General features: G+C 37.2%; 1 protein-coding gene across 2 annotated transcripts; it reads left to right on the forward strand.

Annotated features, from left to right (window-relative positions):
- Window positions 1–1,949: 1,949 nt before the first annotated feature.
- LOC134803962 (protein cab-1) lies at window positions 1,950–18,749 on the forward strand. 2 transcript variants are annotated; one of them, XM_063776802.1, is made up of 9 exons: window positions 1,950–2,095; window positions 6,582–6,775; window positions 7,170–7,506; window positions 7,985–8,129; window positions 11,646–11,732; window positions 13,314–13,481; window positions 13,784–13,939; window positions 14,414–14,519; window positions 15,164–18,749. In XM_063776802.1, exons 1-9 carry the CDS (start codon window positions 2,029–2,031, stop codon window positions 15,260–15,262), a joined length of 1,359 nt encoding a protein of 452 aa, XP_063632872.1. In that variant the 5' UTR covers window positions 1,950–2,028; the 3' UTR covers window positions 15,263–18,749. The 2 variants fall into 2 exon arrangements, with proteins under 2 accessions (XP_063632872.1, XP_063632874.1); XM_063776804.1 differs by lacking the exon at window positions 11,646–11,732.
- Window positions 18,750–18,797: the final 48 nt, after the last annotated feature.

Here is an 18,797-nt window from a genome sequence, read left to right on the forward strand (position 1 = left end):
ACAGTACCATATTATTGTATTGTCATCAGCTGCCAATTTTCATGACGCTACGATCCTTGGAAGATGGTTAAATTAGTTACCTTAGATTCCATTACATAGTAACATACAGGTCGACCTAATAAAAGCTTGTTAAAAATAATCAGCTTTATGGTTATAAATCTCATTAGAACTGTAGGTACAGACAGCAACACTCCTAACTGTACATCGGTGGACCTTATGCCTTTTGTAATAAGGTCCACCGATGTACAGTCAGGAGTGTTGCTGTCTGTACTTTGTGTTTGTCTTTGTCGCCTTTTCATGGCTAAAGAACTGAACCGCTTTAGGTGAAATTTCGCAAGAAGGTAAATTCCTTGAATTGTTTTATATTTTGAAAGGATAAGGGACGGGAAATATTTTATATTGGATTTACACTAATGTGCCGACAAACATGGTACGGACTGCGCCAAGAAGGTTTGATCGTGTGTTCTGAGGTGTGTTCTTAGGTATCTACAGAAAGTAGGGCTCATTGTCGTCGTGTAAGGCAATCCAACGTACGTTCTTATCGAATCGCATCAAAATCATGGTATGCTTCAAAATTTGGCTTAGCATCGACTTCAAACATATCAGTTGGCAACGCATAGACTTAAAAAAGGATAAAACATTTTTTATTTCATCCTTTTTGAAGCCAGTTTTCTTTTTTTTTGTGACATGTTTTTGTAATTTTTTTGTTGTATTAAGCGTCCTGAATAATTTTTATTGGTGTGGTGAAATTTTTTTGTTTCACTCGGTAGCAAAATTTGTTCAACCCATGAGGGTTGAAACCCTCCCAACGCTCAAGATTCCACTTTTCGATCCAGTCACTACGCTCGTGGTTCTTTTTTGGGATCTTTCTTTCGATTACTCGGGTAGGTATCAATATTAACGGTTATCAATACGAGCGGTTAAACAACAACTTTGTCCCCTAGTAGTTATGTGCGGATGGAGAGAGTCGTGGAATGTATGGGGCCCAATATTGTTCAAATGTTCTGGCAGAATGGAAACTACGAAACCCTACACTGAGCATGGCCCGACATGCTCTTGGCTGATTTTTGTTTACATACTTACATCATTGGTGGGTATGGGCAAAGAGAATTCAGACTAGAGGAATATTGTCAAAGTAAATTATGTAGTCAGTACATTTAGAACTTCTTCTGATTGTTTTAGAACGCCATTTGACTTTGATCCTTATTCTTTCACTGTATGTGTTATATTTGTTAAATGTCAAAAAGTATCATCATCTACTCCAGGATAGGCCAAAGGTATGGTGCCATCTTTTCGAGCGATGGCGCCCATACCTTTGGCCTAATTTTTACGCCTACGCCAAAGTGGTGTTTTTTCAACCCTTAGCCAAAATTTTCTAGGTGAGTTTGGTCACACTTAGGTACTACTTAAGCAATTTTTACTACATGGGTTTGGGTTTTTACTACGACTTCACAAAAAAATTGAAAACATCGACATCTATGTATATAATCAGCAGCAGCAGCTTTTTTTTCCCGCGATTTCGGTGTTGGTCCCACAGTCAAAGTTGAGGTTGGGTTGAAATATGAAATAATGCCCTGTTGTAATTTTTAAAATAGGCACATAAATGGAATTATTGACAATTTTGTTGAAAAGTGATGCTACTAACGCTTTACATACTTCGTTTTCAATGGAGGTGCTGTTTTATATCTTGTTATCTCTTTTATAAGTACTATCCATTAATGAATTGAGCTTAACTGAAAATGAACCTTATGTGCACAGGCTTAACGGTCGGGTATCGCAGATGAAAACATGAGATGGGTGCACAAGCGTTGGGTACAACGCTGAAAGGTCCGTTGTGATGTTATAGGGGCTGTAAACAACGGAGCTAAGGTAAGAGGGTGTCGGTTAGGTCGTACTGCGTTTGGTTGGCGACATCGAGTGGATGTGGGCGGAGTATCGATCGACGCGCGGGCATGCGCGAGCGTGCCACGGACGGCGCAGACAGTAAACAGAGAGCACGCTGACGCTCGTCAAAAGTGGTGCCCCGGGATGCCAACGCAGCTGGTGTTGGCGCTGCTCGCGGCCACAGCGGCGAGCACCCTTGCCCGTCCTCCAGGTAACCAAACTCACGGAAATACACACTCGATGGAACCAACTGTTACATTTTGCCCATGCCCTAAGTCCTTATCGTCACTGATAACGAGTTTCCCGTATCAACAGTGTGTTGCGCTGCGAATTTAATTAGTCCTCAAAACTAAGTTATTTGTGCGCCACAACTACATAGTACTAAAATATAAATACATAGTTTAATTTAAATGGCTCGAAAATTAATTAAATGTTTCTTCAGTTCACTGGCTGACACCTGTTACTCTTTTTAGGGTTCCGTACCCAAAGGGTAAAACGGGACCCTATTACTAAGACTTCGCTGTCCGTCCGTCCGTCCATCCGTCCGTCCGTCCGTCCGTCCGTCCGTCCGTCCGTCCGTCTGTCACCAGGCTGTATCTCACGAACCGTGATAGCTAGACAGTTGAAATTTTCACAGATGATGTATTTCTGTTGCCGCTATAACAATAAATACTAAAAACAGAATAAAATAAAGATTTAAATGGGGCTCCCATACAACAAACGTGATTTTTGACCAAAGTTAAGCAACGTCGGGAGTGGTCAGTATTTGGATGGGTGACCGTTTTTTTTTTGCTTTTTTTTTGTTTTTTTTTTTTTGCATTATGGTACGGAACCCTTCGTGCGCGAGTCCGACTCGCACTTGCCCGGTTTTTTTCATTGGCGATCGGCCTGAAATCGAGAACTACATTTCTTTAATAAAAGGTACCGGATCAGATTTAAAAAAAATCTACAAAATCTACCACTTCACTTCATAGTCTTAATAATTCTGTCGTGGAATAAAATACAAAGAGTTGATGACTGTGTAGGAGGGTCACTGTTGCCTTGTCTTGCAGCAAGCATAACCATAGAGAAAAAAAATGACTATATTGTGCCATATTCGTATAAAGAGTTAAGCAGTAATTAAAATTGTAATCGACAGAATAAATATGTAACAAAGAAGCTATACCTATATTAACTATTTGTTGTACAAATACATACTTACCTACATTATGGAAATTATTAGTTGGAAACAAGGTTTACCTATATACGAAAATATTCTTTTATTTAAATATATATATATATATATATATATATATATATATATATATATATATATATATATATTTAAATAAAAGAATATATATATATATATACCTATATATATGTCATTATTACATTTCTAAAGGTTTGTAGTTTAGTTGTGTTTTAGTTGTGTAACTACTTACTGTAGTTGTGTGATGTAGGTAAGTACATTTAGGTGCAAAACTGTCCCAGTAGCATCTTTCTTAGTGGAATATGGAAAAGGTGAAGAGGCTGGATTCCCTCATTTTGCCAGGTTGGAGTTGCCATAGGAGCTAGACAAAAAATATTGGGAAAAATAAAAATGTCAGATTTTCCATTTTCTGATCCTAAATTACACGGTAAATGCCAAGAGTATTATTTGTTAGGCAGATTTGTAGCGAATTTCAAGAAGTAAAGTACCTTTGAACGACATCAACTTCTCCACTTTCTACTAAGGTGCTGAAATACCTACTATTGGGACAGTTTTGCACCTAACTCTATGTAATTATGTAATATTAAATTACTCGCCATGAGAAAAAGCTCATTGAATAACAGAGACACACAGCACACAGATCAGACAGATAATACTTTTTAAGAAAAAAAAAACCGACTTCTATGGGTCCCGGTGAAAGATTATGGTAGATGGTGCACTATGTAGCAACGGAGGTAAAACCACCCACTTTTCTAGTAGCATTTCGTTTCTATAAGGGTCGTAGTTCTAGCCTTTATTATTATTATTATTATTTTTTTTTAAGAGGGGAAATGCTTTACGCATACCACCCGGCGCGGGGACGTGCCGGGATGGTTATGCATTGTGGGACTCCCTGTTGTGGGCTAATGAGACCCCAGGTTTACCCACTAAAACCCCTCTGTTGCCGCCTCGCTGCTATATGGCGAGGTCTCAGGAACGCCGAAGTACTTCTAGCCTAACCTAACCCACTTCTCTAATAGCAGTTCGGTTCTGTGAGGATCGCAGTTCGAATCTAATCAAACCCACTTTTCTAGTAGCATTTCGTTTCTGTAAGGCTCGCAGTTCTAACCTAACCTAACCCACTTTTGTTCAATTCTTTGAGGATTGCAATTCAAACCTAACCTAACCCACTTAACGGCGCATGCGGTGCGGTGTACGGGGGTTCGAGCGGGAGGAGTTTGGCGTCATCATACTTTATACCTACATTTTATGGTAGGTAATCATAATGGTTTATTTAGTTTAGGTATCAAAGTGGTTTTCCGGGTCAAGGTCCGGGTCTGAGTCCGAGTCCGGGTCCGATTCCGGGTCCGAGTCCGAGTCCAGGTCTGGGTCCGAACCGGATCCGGGTCTGGGTCCGAGCCCGGGTCCCAGTCCAAGTCAAAATCGAAATTGGTAATCACCAAACGTGTACTATGCGTCGTTGAAGAGTTCTGTTCTGATCATAATCAGCAGTTCCACTTCATCAAATGCGACAGTTTTTAATGTAAATGCTTGATTTCATGATGAAAAAAAAAAAGAAAATTCTATACGTATGCCTTTAAGATTTGAGGAGTTCCCTTGATTCCTCGTGGATCCCATGTTCAGAACTTGAGCTTGACATAAATATGGCTTAATAACCTAACTTGCTTAACAAACATAACGAAGAGGAAAAATCGCCAAACGCGAGCTATGCGTCGTTAAAGAGTTTCGTTCTGGCAGTTCCACTTCCTCAAATGTCACTTTTTTGAATGTACCTATATATGCTTGATTTGTTGATAAAAATATAACAATCACTATATGTATGCCTTTAAGATTTGAGGAGTTCCGTCGATTCCTCATGGATCCGATCATCAGAACTGAGTTTTGACAAAAACGGGACCAATCTGTATGAATATACATACAATCAAAAAACGAATTTTCAAAATGGGTCTAGTAATGACGAAGATATGGAGTAACAAACATTAAAAAAAAATAAAAAAAAAACATACAACCGAATTGATGACCACCTCCTTTGGGATTTGGAAGTCGGTCGGTTAAAAAAAAACATCAATCACGTTTTTTAATGGTTACATATTTCTTATTATACCGGCAAATTATCTTAACATATATACAACCCGCTAACAGAGAGACAGACTAGCAGAGTAAGCATAATTAGTAATACAGTTTTAATTGTAACCTTTAGGGTACAGTTTATTAATTTAAATATCTGTACACCACCGTCAATTAGTGAAACGTATAATAATTTTGTGAAGAATAACATATATATAATTTTGTGAAGACAATAGTTTTAATTTTAGAGCATAAAAGTAAGTTTGGTGCAGCGGTTCTTTACCGTTTCTACCGTTCTTTTTAACCGACTTCCAAATCTAAAAGGATTAGGTTATCAATTCGGTTGTATGTTTTTTTAAATTCTTTTTTGTTTTTTATGTTTGTTTGTCCATATCTCCGTCATTACTGGACCGATTTTGAAAATTCTTTTTTTGATTGTATGTATATGCATACGGATTGGTCGCGTTTTTGTCAAAACCCAGTTTTGATGATGGGATCCATGAGGAATTGAGGGAACTCCTCAAATCTTAAAGGCATACATATAGTGATTTTGGTGTTTTTATCAAAAAATCAAGCATTCAGAAAGGTGACATTTGATGAAGTGCAACTGCTGATGATGATCAGAAGGGAACTCCTCAACGACGCATAGTTCACGTTTGACGATTTGTCCTCTTCGTTATGTTTGTTAAGCAAGTTAAGTTTTTAAGCCATATTTTTGTCAAGCTCGAGTTCTGATGATGGGTTTCATGAGGAATCGAGGGAACTCCTCAAATCTTAAAGGCATGCGTATAGAGATTTTTGTATTTTCAACAGAAAATCAAGCATTTACATTAAAAACTGTCACATTTGATGAAGTGGAACTGCTGATGATGATTAGAACAGAACTCTTCAACGATGCATAGTTTGGCGATTTTATATTGTGGGTTAGGTTAGGATAGAACTGCGACCCTTAGAGAAACGAAGTGCTACTAGAAAAGTGGGTAAGGTTAGGTTAGGTTAGAACTGCGACCCTTACAGAAACGAAATATGTTAGGAGAAAAAGGTGAAGTGGATTACTATATCTGGTGATCAGTTAAATACCAGCCAATAATGTATGTATATGGCATTTTTAACTATTTTGAGAAGTCGGGTTTTTTATATTAAAGATTATTCTCAATTTTTAAACAGAACAACCGTATGTTGAATTTATATTAAATTTATAGTTGGTCAAGCAGATCTTGTCAGTAGAAAAAGGCGGCAAATTTGAAAAATGTAGGCGCGAAGGGATATCGTCTCATAGAAAATTTGATTTCGCGCCTTTTTCTACTGACAAGATTTGCTTGACCTATATTTGTCATATTTAGGATCTTACCTTCTAAACAGTTGGTGGTCCCTGGCTTAGGTACTACTAAAGGTTAAAAACCACTGGTTTAGATTTAGGCAATATTTGATGTGTTAGAGCCCACGCCGTCTCGAGTGGTGGCGTTGGAGCCCGCACCGCGGGGACCTCTCCGCCAGCGCGTCCCCATTCCAGAGTCGCGAGAGTACCTGTTACCGAGGTTCCTGCTGCCACACTTTCTAGGCTACGATGACAGTCCCCGGATGCCTCCGCCGCCACAGCGAACTTTACCCGACCACGATTGGCTGAATAAGGTCAGAATACAATTCGTTTTAGCTGGATACCTACTAAAGTACCACTGTGTTAATTTTTTAAAGGTAAGTACCTAATATAAATAACTTCAATGAATTTGTTTCTATTGTAAAGCATAAATTAACTCACAGCCGGTATTAGTATCTTTTGTATGGATAATACCTTTGTATTATATAATAGTCACGCTTTGCGTGGAAATTATTCTTAAGACTGTGGTTTGGAATATTTTTTGGATAATTTCAAAAACTTACGTTACAATTACCTAGGTACTGAGAATAGTAGTTCGGTTCGATAGAAGCTTGAATCTTGTACATCGTATGTATTACGGGTACGAATGTATGTACATTTACTTATAATGATATTAATGATTTGAAGATAAGGTTACCTACCTTGCAGGAAATTGATCGCATCAATCAGATGTCAGGTGAAAGTGAATCGATCATGAGGCCATACGACGACGATTTGGCCCACTGGATTGCCCGCGACCCTTATGTGCAGCGTATCTTCGAAAATCCCGTGAAAACGGCTCCTAGCCACAAATTTGTTCTAGAGTCTATGAACGATGCAGATGAAATAAGAGAGAGACCACGTCTAATGCTGGCTCCCTCTATTCATGAAATAAAAGGCCTAAGCAAACGCCCCGAGAAACCGACCAGGGATGATAGAAAATCATTTGCACTCACGCCTCTCGATAAAGGCTATTTTGAACCAGATCTGAATGCGAAAAACCAACGTAAGTACTTAATAGTATTTAAGCTGCACAGCCTGTTTTAAAACAAAAGTGGTACGTTCATATTTGCATTATTTTAACATTATTAATACTTATTAATAATTTATTTCTTAATTGAATTCGTCTAACTAAGCTAACTCAGCTAATAAAGTGAAGCTAAATTTTCTTCCACCCACTTCAGAAGCCACTTTCACACTCTGTCACAGCTAAGTCTGTCCAAAATTAACTTTGTCTGACTATAGTACTTGTATGTAGGTGTAACTAGGTATCTAAGGTGTAGTACTTTAACAACATTTAATAAACAAACCGATGGACTAGCTTCGTGACGTGTATCGACAATGGCAAATCGGTAGATCTGTTGAACTTGATTCGCGTTTCACCACCTGTTTTAAGAAAGCAATATTTTGTTCAACTGAAATGATAGTTTTAGTATAATTATGTATTGATATCTATGTATATGATAAGTAATATATTTTTTTAGGAGAAGTCATAGTGGATACACCCAATATCGAGGAACCTTTGGCAGCTATGGTTAAGGAGCCACCTCGGCAAACTCGGCAAAATCCCAATCTCAGTCGTACCAAAACTCTTGTCACCGAAAACATAGACAAACTGAGAAGCGGACTGTAAGTAAAGTCACCTGTACCCTTACCACGAGTCCCTGACAGTGTCAACACTGACATATACTATACGGTGTACGCTAACGTCTACCGCGTCTACGTAACTTACTTTCTATGCATCTCGCTCGTACCGTACCGACATATTAGTGTAACAAATGTTTTTATGTGCCTCAACCTGCCATGATTTGACAGTAACAAACAGATACCGTCAACCTAGGTGAATAGGGATGGCTGGGGTGAATAGGTATATAGGTAAATCACATTTTTAGTTTTGTCCCTATTCGCCCCGGCCATCCCTATTCACCGCGGTTGACGGTAACTAACGCTAGTCTCCCTTTGGAATTGCTTTTAGGGTAATGAGAAGGCTAGCTTGGCCGGCTTTTCTAAGCTCGAAAGTTTTGATGCAAACTTTTAGAAAAGCTTCAAGCTTTAGCATGTTATAAGATCTTTGACAATATTCTTAAAATTCGAATGAAGATTTAATACATTGTATAAAATTTAATAATATGTTACCACGGAATTTAACTTGTGCCATAAAATAAACAGTTAGAACCTTAAAATTTTGAGCTTTTTAAGCTCCGTAGTCTTCACGCTAGTCATTTCTACTACCGCGAACACCGAAGTTCGCAAATTGCGGGCATCTTTCTCTGTCACTTTAATTAGGTATACGCCTTAATCGGAGTAAAAAATAAATATTATAAAAGATACCCGCAATTTGCGAACTCCGGTTTTAGTGGTTATAGCCCAGATCTCTCGGCTCGAGACCTCAAGGTTCGGCGACTGCGACTTGAGTCCGAGGTCAAATAGGTACACAAAAGGTTAAGTAGGTACCTATGTATTTGGTTTTTACCCTTTAATTTGTGATGCGTTCAATTATTATTGAACTGTGCAATAATCCCTTGCCATGGATTGAATTTATAAACATCTTGAACTGTTTTTACTTGCTACTGTATAAATTGGACTTTTTCATGCCAATTTTAAATGGCCCTACTTAGGGTGGCACCCTCGCAGAGTTTAAAAAATGTGTGGAAATGTGGGGATTTAAGGTTTTTTTTAACATTTATATATTTTACATAAAGTAAGTAGTCATGGGTACTACAAGTTAGGTAGTCATGGGTTTATTGTTTCCTCAATAAACGTTTCATGACATTCGTAGTTTATCCTGCTTTTTACGACGTGGAAAGGTTTTTTCATAGACAAGTGTATCTACCTACTTTCCCTGTTTCTGTGGACGATGGATGTCACAAATACTTTTTAATTGAAGTTAAAAGTGATTTACCTACAGTCAGCCATATAAAAAGGGCTTTAAAATTATCTTTAACCTAAGCGAATAATACGGTTTAACTCACGTGTTTTAGTCACTCGTGCGACACGTTTCGGAGAGCTAGGCTTCTTACTGTCCTCATTTTCAAGCACTAATAGTGCATGAGTGCATGAGTAGCATTCACGATAGCCGCGTGCGGCGCGTGCCGTGTACCTACAACCAGTGGCTTAGCTAGCATGGGTGGCACCCGGTGCGGCAATTGTGGGTGTCACCCCAAAATTCAATCAAAATTGTAAAATATATTTAAAAAGAGTAATTGTAATTTATGTTAAATAGCTCAGGATTTACTCCATCGCTTTCATGTTACGAATTTTTATAGGTGGCACTACTGATGTTCACGGTCGGGTGTCACCCCTAAATGGGTGACACCCGGGGCAGACCGCCCCCGCCGCCCCTCCCTAGCTACGCCACTGCCTACAACTACCTATCGCTAACGCGATACCTACTTATACACTGTTAGTGCTTGAAAATACCTAGGCCCTGCGAAACATGTCGCGCGAATACGTGAGGGTAACCGTTTTATTAGCTTAGTGTTAATGTAACTCACGACAGTTTAAAAATTAGATTATCTTTAATCTATTTCGCAAATCTTTTATGAAACACGTTTGTTACTTCTGCATCAGTAGCAGCTACTAGCCTATCATTCACACACAACGTTAATTATATCTTCCTTCCATTAAACTTCCGTACAAAGTCTGCGTCACTACACACCTTTGGCTACCATTTTTAGGGTTCCATATCCAAAGGGTAAAAACGGGACCCTATTACTGAGACTCCGCTATCCGTCTGTCCGTCCGTCCGTCCGTCCGTACGTCTGTCTGTCACACCTGTCACCAGGCTGTACCTCAAGAACCGTGATAGCAAGACAGTTGAAATTTTCACAGATTTATTTTTGTTGCCGCTATAGCAACAAATACTAAAATAAAATAAATATTAAAGTGGGGCTCCCATACAACAAACGTGATTTTTATGCCGTTTTCTGCGTAATGGTACGGAACCCTTCGTGCACGAGTCCGACTCGCACGTGGCCGGTTTTTTATTTAAAATAATTAACAATACTTGTTGATTATATTATTTATATTTAATCATTAAAGGAATACCTAACTCATAATCTTAATCGTGAAAACAGTCGTTAATAATTAACAACGAGTAACAAAATAAGAAATTTTGGACATGCTATTTTAGTAATGGTCTTATTTACTTGTATTTCCCATGTAAGAAAGATGGTATAGAATAGAATCGTTTATTGCGAACCATGATACCTAAGTACATTAATAAAGTTGTTTACAATAAAAATTGTGGTAAACGCGTAGGTAGCTATATTTTGCTGCTCACTGCAAAATCGCACTGCGGCTTAAATCACACGCCTGGAAAAACACATATACCTGCCAATTGCAGGATTATTCAGTTGGATGGGTAATTGAAACGGAACCTAATTACTATTTACCGCCGGCCACCTTAATATGTTTATAGATATACCACTTTATTAATCGCCGAGTGGAGCTTTTTGCAATGGAAGCCAGCATGGATCTATTTGAAAAACTGGGATAAATTGCTTCAAATAACATTGCAAAAGTTGAAACAAGTATTTTCAAAATCCAAAATACCCCGATGGTTTCGTAATATCTCCCACTAATCAACCAAAGTCAGAAATATGCAAAAAAATTACACCCCTAAGTACCCTATTAAAATGGTTAAAGGTGAAGAATTTAAATTTATATACATATCCTTGTATGTGTATGAATGTTAACTAGTTAACATTCTAGTCATTCTACACTCAAAATGCATCATTTTAGGGGAACTCTTCTTTTTATGAGTGAAGGATACCTACATAAATTAAGAATGTACCTCTAGGTATCCACAATTGGCCAAGTTTATACTGTAAAATTCTACTACCTAATTCTCTCATTAATATGACTTTTCCATTCCTTATAATTTGGGTTTATAATCTTAATTATTTATTAGCAAGTGAGTTAGGCACTCCTGTAATGTAACTCGTGGTTTAGAAAAGCTGCTCACAATCAACAAGTCACAAGTCAAGATATCTTACTTCGCTTTACCTACAAGTACCTTGACACCCCGCTGAGCAGTCGCAGTTTCTTTGTATTTTAGTTGTAATGTAAATGATTAGTAAGCAAAACATTTTCTTGTAGTTGCCTTCTGTTGTGACTAAGTAGACAGTGAAGTATTAATTACAGGGCTAATAAGGACTACCGATTACCTGTCTCCTTACTGCCAACCAACCTGGGCTGGTTGAAAATAAATTCTGTTGAGGATGAGGAGAGGTGAAACTGAAATGAATTTTATCCATCATTTAGAGAATATCCACTACCCTAATACCCTATATCACGCATGGAATTATTCCGTTTGCAGGTTAATACCTAATCTCACTGATAAAATATGGTTATTTTTATTGGAATCTTATGTTTTACTAATTGGCAAGTTTTTTAGAAATCAGCAAGGTACAATTACATGTTCCACATTGTATTGCCTATGCAATTTGCGGGTATATAAATGGGAACAGTGCATCTTAAAACTTAGTGAGTAGAAATTAGGTATGTATTTAATTGATATTTATCTCACTACGTTCCACACGCACTCATACAGCCTCCCACTCCCAGGGCTGTCTTAAACTATGCTGGGGCCCTTGGGCACATAAGAATTTGGGGCCCTTTTGGAAAGTAAAAAAAGCGAATTAAACTAACATTTTTATACTATGATCTTCTATTTATTATGGGTAATCAAATATACTGTTACTGTCTGTCCTTCGGGGCCCCCCGAGGATGGGGGCCCTGGGCACGGGCCCCGAGTGCCCTTATGCTAAAGACGGTACTGCCCACTCCTAATACATGCAGACGAGATGCATTGATATTTTTAGTCTAAATAGGCCCTGTAGATGGAATTGTCGAATGTGGCGTGATTTAATCCGCTATAGCGCATAGATGCGACAAACTAAGTAGGTATTCTAAATGTGTATGTTTACTTCAACTTTATACTTATTGAGTAAATCGATCTGTATCGGTTGTACTCTGCAAGTGCCGCTGGGTAAGCTTCTCGATCTTGAGATCTCGAAAGTAATTATTTACCTACAATACAATAGGTACTATATTTGCCTTACTAGGTTTAATTTTACATCCCTTGATTTAAACACTAATACTAGGTATATACTATACCTACGAGTAAGTTAAATTGTTACAGGAACAATAAACGTTGTATTGTAGAGTACGGGTTTACAAAAATCATTTATAAAGAAAAATTAGATTACGTTAGCACAAAGGATTTATACCTATATAGCGATTATCGCGTACGTATGGATCTCTAAGTAGGTATATCGATTTTTGATTCATCCCGTATGTATAACCATCAATCGTTTAGTCGCTATTATTTCCATCTCTTAATTTAGCAAATAAAACGTAAAGAGCGTACTGGCCATGTTACCCATTATAACGTGACCTTTTAGCAGAATTGTACCGTGTAAAATGACAAGATACATTCCAAAATCTTCATCTCTTCACGCTGAGCTGGGCAGTCTTCTTCATATAGTTTTAACACTCCATAAATTCGAAATTCAGTTATTTAGTATCTTTAAAAATTTATTTATATTTTTATTTGCATTATAATTAAGCAATCTTCGTACTGCAAAAACTGCACAGTTACTAAATAAGTTATTGCTTTAACAATTTGCTTAAAATTATGTACCTACCTACGAATTTGTTTAATAGACCACTTCCATTTGTAGATATCATTGTAGACACCTCACTCTATAGAGCATACCTATTAGACATTTGTTTCTTAACATTTGCATCCTTAGTAATATGTTATACATATAAATTAGTACATTACGTTAAAATATTGTAACATTTCAGCAACGGCCACGAAGACGGTTTGATGGCAGAGAAGGGTAGAGAGCACATTCACGTGCTGGAGGCCTCCAATAACGACCCCATAGACCCACTGTTGTTTGCTGCCGTAGGCGGCGCCATTGCGGCAGCTGTTAGCCTTACCATCTTCGGATTCACCTTCGCGTGGTATACGTGAGTGTGCATTACAGATAACAGATTTACTGTTTTCCTGAAATTTTCGCAGCACGAGTAATGTAAACACATGACACGAGAATGTATATTATTGGCTAAGGAAGTGTTTGGTATCTATATCTCAATATTTGTGGGTTGCCACAGTTTTTCTTTATTGCATTCATACCTATTGAATTAAATATACAAAACGTAGAAGCAAAATTTAACGTATTACAATGAAGTTGACAGGTAGAAATCTAACTTTTTATTAACGGTTGTACCAAAAAGCGTCAAATGGTCTATAAGGTCACCTATTCGCACAGGTTGGCCAAAAAAGCGAAGGCTGCAGCTGACGTGGACTACCCGGCTTACGGAGTGACGGGACCCACGGTAGACTCTACGGGCGACAGGAAACTTGCACACTCGGCGCACATGTACCATTATCAGCACCAGAAGCAGCAAATCATTGCGATGGAAAAGTAAGCTTTAATATGTACATTGTAAATATCCACATTGCTGGCGAATAAGCATTCATTTCACTCGTTGTCATGGGCGGCACTGTCACCAGAGTCTCAGGCAAACAAACAAACCAAGTAGATAGTCGGACAAAAATCAACAACTAACTCCGAATGATGGTTTATGTACGAAATATCATTTGATATTTTTACCAGTCGCGTTTTGGTGTAGGAAAACATATAGAACAAACCACGCCTAGTTTTCTCTCTACGTTGGTAGGTCAGATGGTAATACCCAATTCTTGGCATCCCAGAACCCCTAAACGGTTCCCAGGTTTACCCCGCATAAAAGCCGAGACAGCATAAGATAAGCCTAACCTGAGCTGTGTTATATTATAGCTGACCTGCGGCTATTATTACGTCTAATATACTTTAATGCCATTCATACTTATTTACGTACGATAAGTCAACTAACTCTATGGATGTTATTTCTTGTAGTAGGATAGACCTTGAGCAGCGCCTGGGCTCGGTGTCGGAGCCCGAGTCGGAGGAGGAGAACGAGGAAGGTGACTACACCGTGTACGAGTGTCCCGGTTTCGCCACGGTAAATAAACTATCTTTGACGGGCCACTTAAAGTTTTTCTTATTTTTTCCACTGACGCCAATCAAATTAGATCGAAAATAAGAGTTTTTAGGAATTAATTCCCAGCAAGCTGGAAATCTCAGGAGGTGTGCATAAATTTTGGAAGCCTTGGGAGATACATTTTTCATTGGATTACCTAATCATTCGATGTAGAAGGAACCCACCATCAATTACAATGGCACTACCAGCAAGGTATGGTGGATCAGACACCGGTGAAAAGGCGTTTGTGGATTTAAACATGATCATACCAAAAATAAAGTAATTAAAAATGGCGGCCATTTTTTACAACTTTGACTACGAATTCATATTAAGCTACCTTTCGGATCCTTAGATAAGTATACATTTTTATCATGATTAGAGCAAATTTTTCGTCAGACGAAGTCGTACCTATTTCGAGCTACAAGCAAAAAACTGAAAAATAAACATAAATGTTTACACACCTCCTGAGATTGCGCAAACTCGGATTACACGCATTTAGGACCAAATGAAGGTATTAAAACGATTTCCAGTTTAATGGGAATTAATTCTTCAAAAAATCTAATTTTATTGGCCTGTATACAAGGCACAAGTATAAAATTTACAAGTGTTCAATGTTTTACGCACAGACTGGTGACATGGAGGTGAAGAACCCGTTGTTCTCCGACGACCCCACTCCGGCCACTCCTGGCAAGTGCGAAGTGGTGAAACCCCAACCCAAGGACTAACTGCATACCAAAAATTCTTCCTTCTACGGCTTTGACTTCTTCCTTAATTCATTAGGGATCTCCAATAACATGGTTAGTCCTCTTTTAGTTAGAATTTCAATTATTTTGACTACTTGTTAAGTAAGTATTGAATTACGCTTCTGATGGATGCGAGCGTGTAGTTCTGCATCCTCAATATGTCAATAGTAACTTCCATGTTTGTTTTTGGGCAGTGGTTGAAAACAATCTTACTTAGAATATTATGCACCAAGATACTAAGTTACAAAAAATACGTTGTTATGTTGTACAAATAGGCTTCCAGGGCTAAATGTTAAAATTAAACCTCAATTCGTAAAGACAGGTAGCATTCCGTTTCTGACCGCAGCTGCACTACTGGTACGAACGCGTCGGTCTTATTGTCAATTTCCATAGTAAAATGGTAGTGCTGCTGTCTTTGGGAATGGACTGTCACCTTAACCCATGTGTCAGTTTAATCTCTACCAATTATTAAAATATAACACACTTTATGTACCTAATCAGTCAAGCAATCACATATCTTCTATTTAGAAAGGTATACCTAGGTGGTATCTAGGTGTACTGTATGGTGCACATTAAAAAATATTTACTTACTTAAAGGTACCAATACATAAAATGAAAAGAAGTGTTCGCGTTTCGAACATATATTACCTACTTTTAAAATTCTGGAAAATATTCCGGTGATTAGGGTAATCAAATGAAATTTTATGAAACATACATACATGAACATGGTAATTACTGAAATTAGGCTATAAAACTCATATAGTACGACTTCTTTGCTTTATATACAGTTATTTACAAATATAAATCGGTGTTACTCAATGTGGCAAAAGTAGTAGGTAAGTATAATAATAGATTAATGAATGAAATAACTAAATGTATCAATACTGAGACTCGTCTATCCCGCCTGTGGCTCGGCACCCTATTGGTATTTTACATAGAGTACGCTGCATCAGTATTATTTCTGTTTTCTCACATACACAATAGCTAATAGGTACTTAGATGAATACGAAGAAAACAGGTACTTCCAGGGATTCTAGGCAATATTTGCATCGAATAGTGACTAAATAGGACTACCTTTACCTTTACGTCTGTAGAGGTCGATATCACGTACGTGTACTTATGTAGTATCCGTAAGTAACCTTTTTATGACATTACTTACATATATTATTAAACACGTAGCTAAAGCCTGTTTCTTTATCCCAGATATTAAGGCTGGGCAATAGAACTGCCATTAACGTAAGTATTTGTATTCATTACACTTTGTATCTCCTCCGTGACACTTTTATCTATTTGCTCTTTCTCTTATAATGTGTAAATATATTAATGACTGCGTTTCCTCTTGTTGTGTTCTTTCATTGCATTTGTGAATACTGGCATGTGAATTTATTAACTCCGCCGCTACCAAAAGGTTGTCCGACAGAGATCGCTTTTTAGCGATTAGACCGCCTCCTGTTTTATCTCTTGTGTTACTGTTTTTTTTCTGTATTATTTTCTTCTACTGAGGGGTGCAATAACTCTTTATTCGTCCCTAAACAAATACTCCTATTGTATTATAGGTATTTGGGATATTAAAGAAACTGGATTTTGGATCCTCTCCACTCCATCCTTCCTGCTTGGGCCTGGATCCTGGATCGGCCTAAACTCGTTATTTGGGGCAACGATACTTACCTACTGTTTGGTTTTGATATATTTATTGTTTTAATATCTTTACAAAAAATATATATTTACTGTATATATACATTATTGTAACCTAAAGGTGCGAATTTGATTCAAGTGAGTAAACGTAAAATACAAGTTTTTTTTTAAATCTTTAATGGCTTTATGTATCTTCATATAGAATTATTAATACCTACCAATAAGACACTTCTTATAGGTACTTTATCAGCCTCTGACGTATATATTTTTGCTATGAATATGTATTTTGTGTTAAAGAAAATGAACAATAAAAGCATTAGAGGAATCGCTTGAAATGATTAAGTAATCGGAGTCAGTAAGCAGCTGCTTTCTTCAACTAAGCGGTAATTAAAAAGCTTATAATTTGTCTGGTTATCACACCGACCCGACCCGATATTCTTTACAGGAGCGGTGCGATATTCTTTGATTAAAACCTTGTCGAATTAAAATTTACCTTCATACTGATAAAAATACTGAGATATGAAATATACAATTGATGAAAATTGTTTAAGTACCTAATCGTTTTATAAGTATACTCGTAAGGTAAAGTTAACAATGTATTATCCGTTTTCAAAATATATGATTCATATATGTCAGGCTGCAATATTTTTTATTATGAAATCTTGATACTTCACATCATAGTAAACTTTGTCTGGCAAAGTATGTAAATTGCTTTAAATATTTGGAACAACTTGTCTGTCATCAAATTTTACATTGAATTACAGAGCACCACTACGGTTACTTACTACGATAGAACCTACTTGGTTCTTATGATTTAGTGACTAATTTAAAAACAAGCTATTACTCCCGTGGAAGTAAAATAGACTTTAACTCCCGCTGCACCTGCGTGAAATAGCACGCTTATCAATCAATCAATCAAATCAAATCAATCAAAGCATTTATTTTCAGGCTACTAAGGCCCATAGATACATACCTTACAAACTAACATATATATACAATAATAAAAAACTTAAATACTAAAAAAAATATTTTTAATAAAATATTTTTTTTATGTAGTGTGATGAAAAATTACAATTAAACATTTAATTTCAAATTAGATTACACCTTCGGTGCCGGGCGTTTATCTTCTTGTGAATTTGGTGCGGACTTCAAAGAGAATAGTTGTGGATAATATAATTATAAGGGAACCAATATATTCTATGGCTCTTTCCACACAGACCTTACTCCAACGGGCATTCAGAATATGAAATTAAGAATTGTTTAGCTACGAGTACATCAATGTCTGCGCACGATCATGAATAAATAAACGCATATAGGTAGGTAAGTATATATCCCTAATTTATATATTATCGCAAGTGTTAATTTATAACGCAGAATGTTATTTATATGTAGGTATCTTATTACCTACTTTTGTTGTTTAAATTATTAATTAGCAAAAAGTAGAACATATTTATGAGCAAAATCGCCAGGGTTCTATCTGCGGGTCTAACAACTATAAATGTAACCTCCACTTTTAGAAAAAAATGTTTAAAAGCACGATATGTGGTACAGTGTATGCTACGAGAGTCAAAAGGTACCTATTTGTAATTGGTAATTGGGTAGTTGGGCTCGCAACCTGCAGCGAATTATTTTTCGAGTAATTTATTATCTAATTGTCAATTTTAATTGACTGATTAACCAAGTCTCACCGTGCCACGATCAGAAATCTTTGTCATAGACGAACTAAAGTAGTCATTTAATATATCCATCGATGTAAATTTCCTATACGTATATGTATCTTTCTTTGTTGTTTTTATGGGTAACATATTATATAATAAACGGTATCAAATAAGTACTGAAACACATTTATTTCGTAGCGTACCCTTTAGCGTAACTTTTCTGC

This window comes from Cydia splendana, chromosome Z (genome assembly GCF_910591565.1).
Source record: "Cydia splendana chromosome Z, ilCydSple1.2, whole genome shotgun sequence".
Taxonomy (NCBI): domain Eukaryota; kingdom Metazoa; phylum Arthropoda; class Insecta; order Lepidoptera; family Tortricidae; genus Cydia; species Cydia splendana.

What these genes read in the sequence shown, in the direction of transcription:
- LOC134803962 (XM_063776802.1), top strand. Translation starts at nt 2,029, where the DNA reads ATGCCAACGCAGCTGGTGTTGGCGCTGCTCGCGGCCACAGCGGCGAGC. An exon ending in CACCCTTGCCCGTCCTCCAG is followed by an intron (nt 2,096 to 6,581) that starts GTAACCAAACTC and finishes TTGATGTGTTAG; the next exon opens with AGCCCACGCCGTCTCGAGTG. An exon ending in GACAAACTGAGAAGCGGACT is followed by an intron (nt 8,130 to 11,645) that starts GTAAGTAAAGTC and finishes TATTAATTACAG; the next exon opens with GGCTAATAAGGACTACCGAT.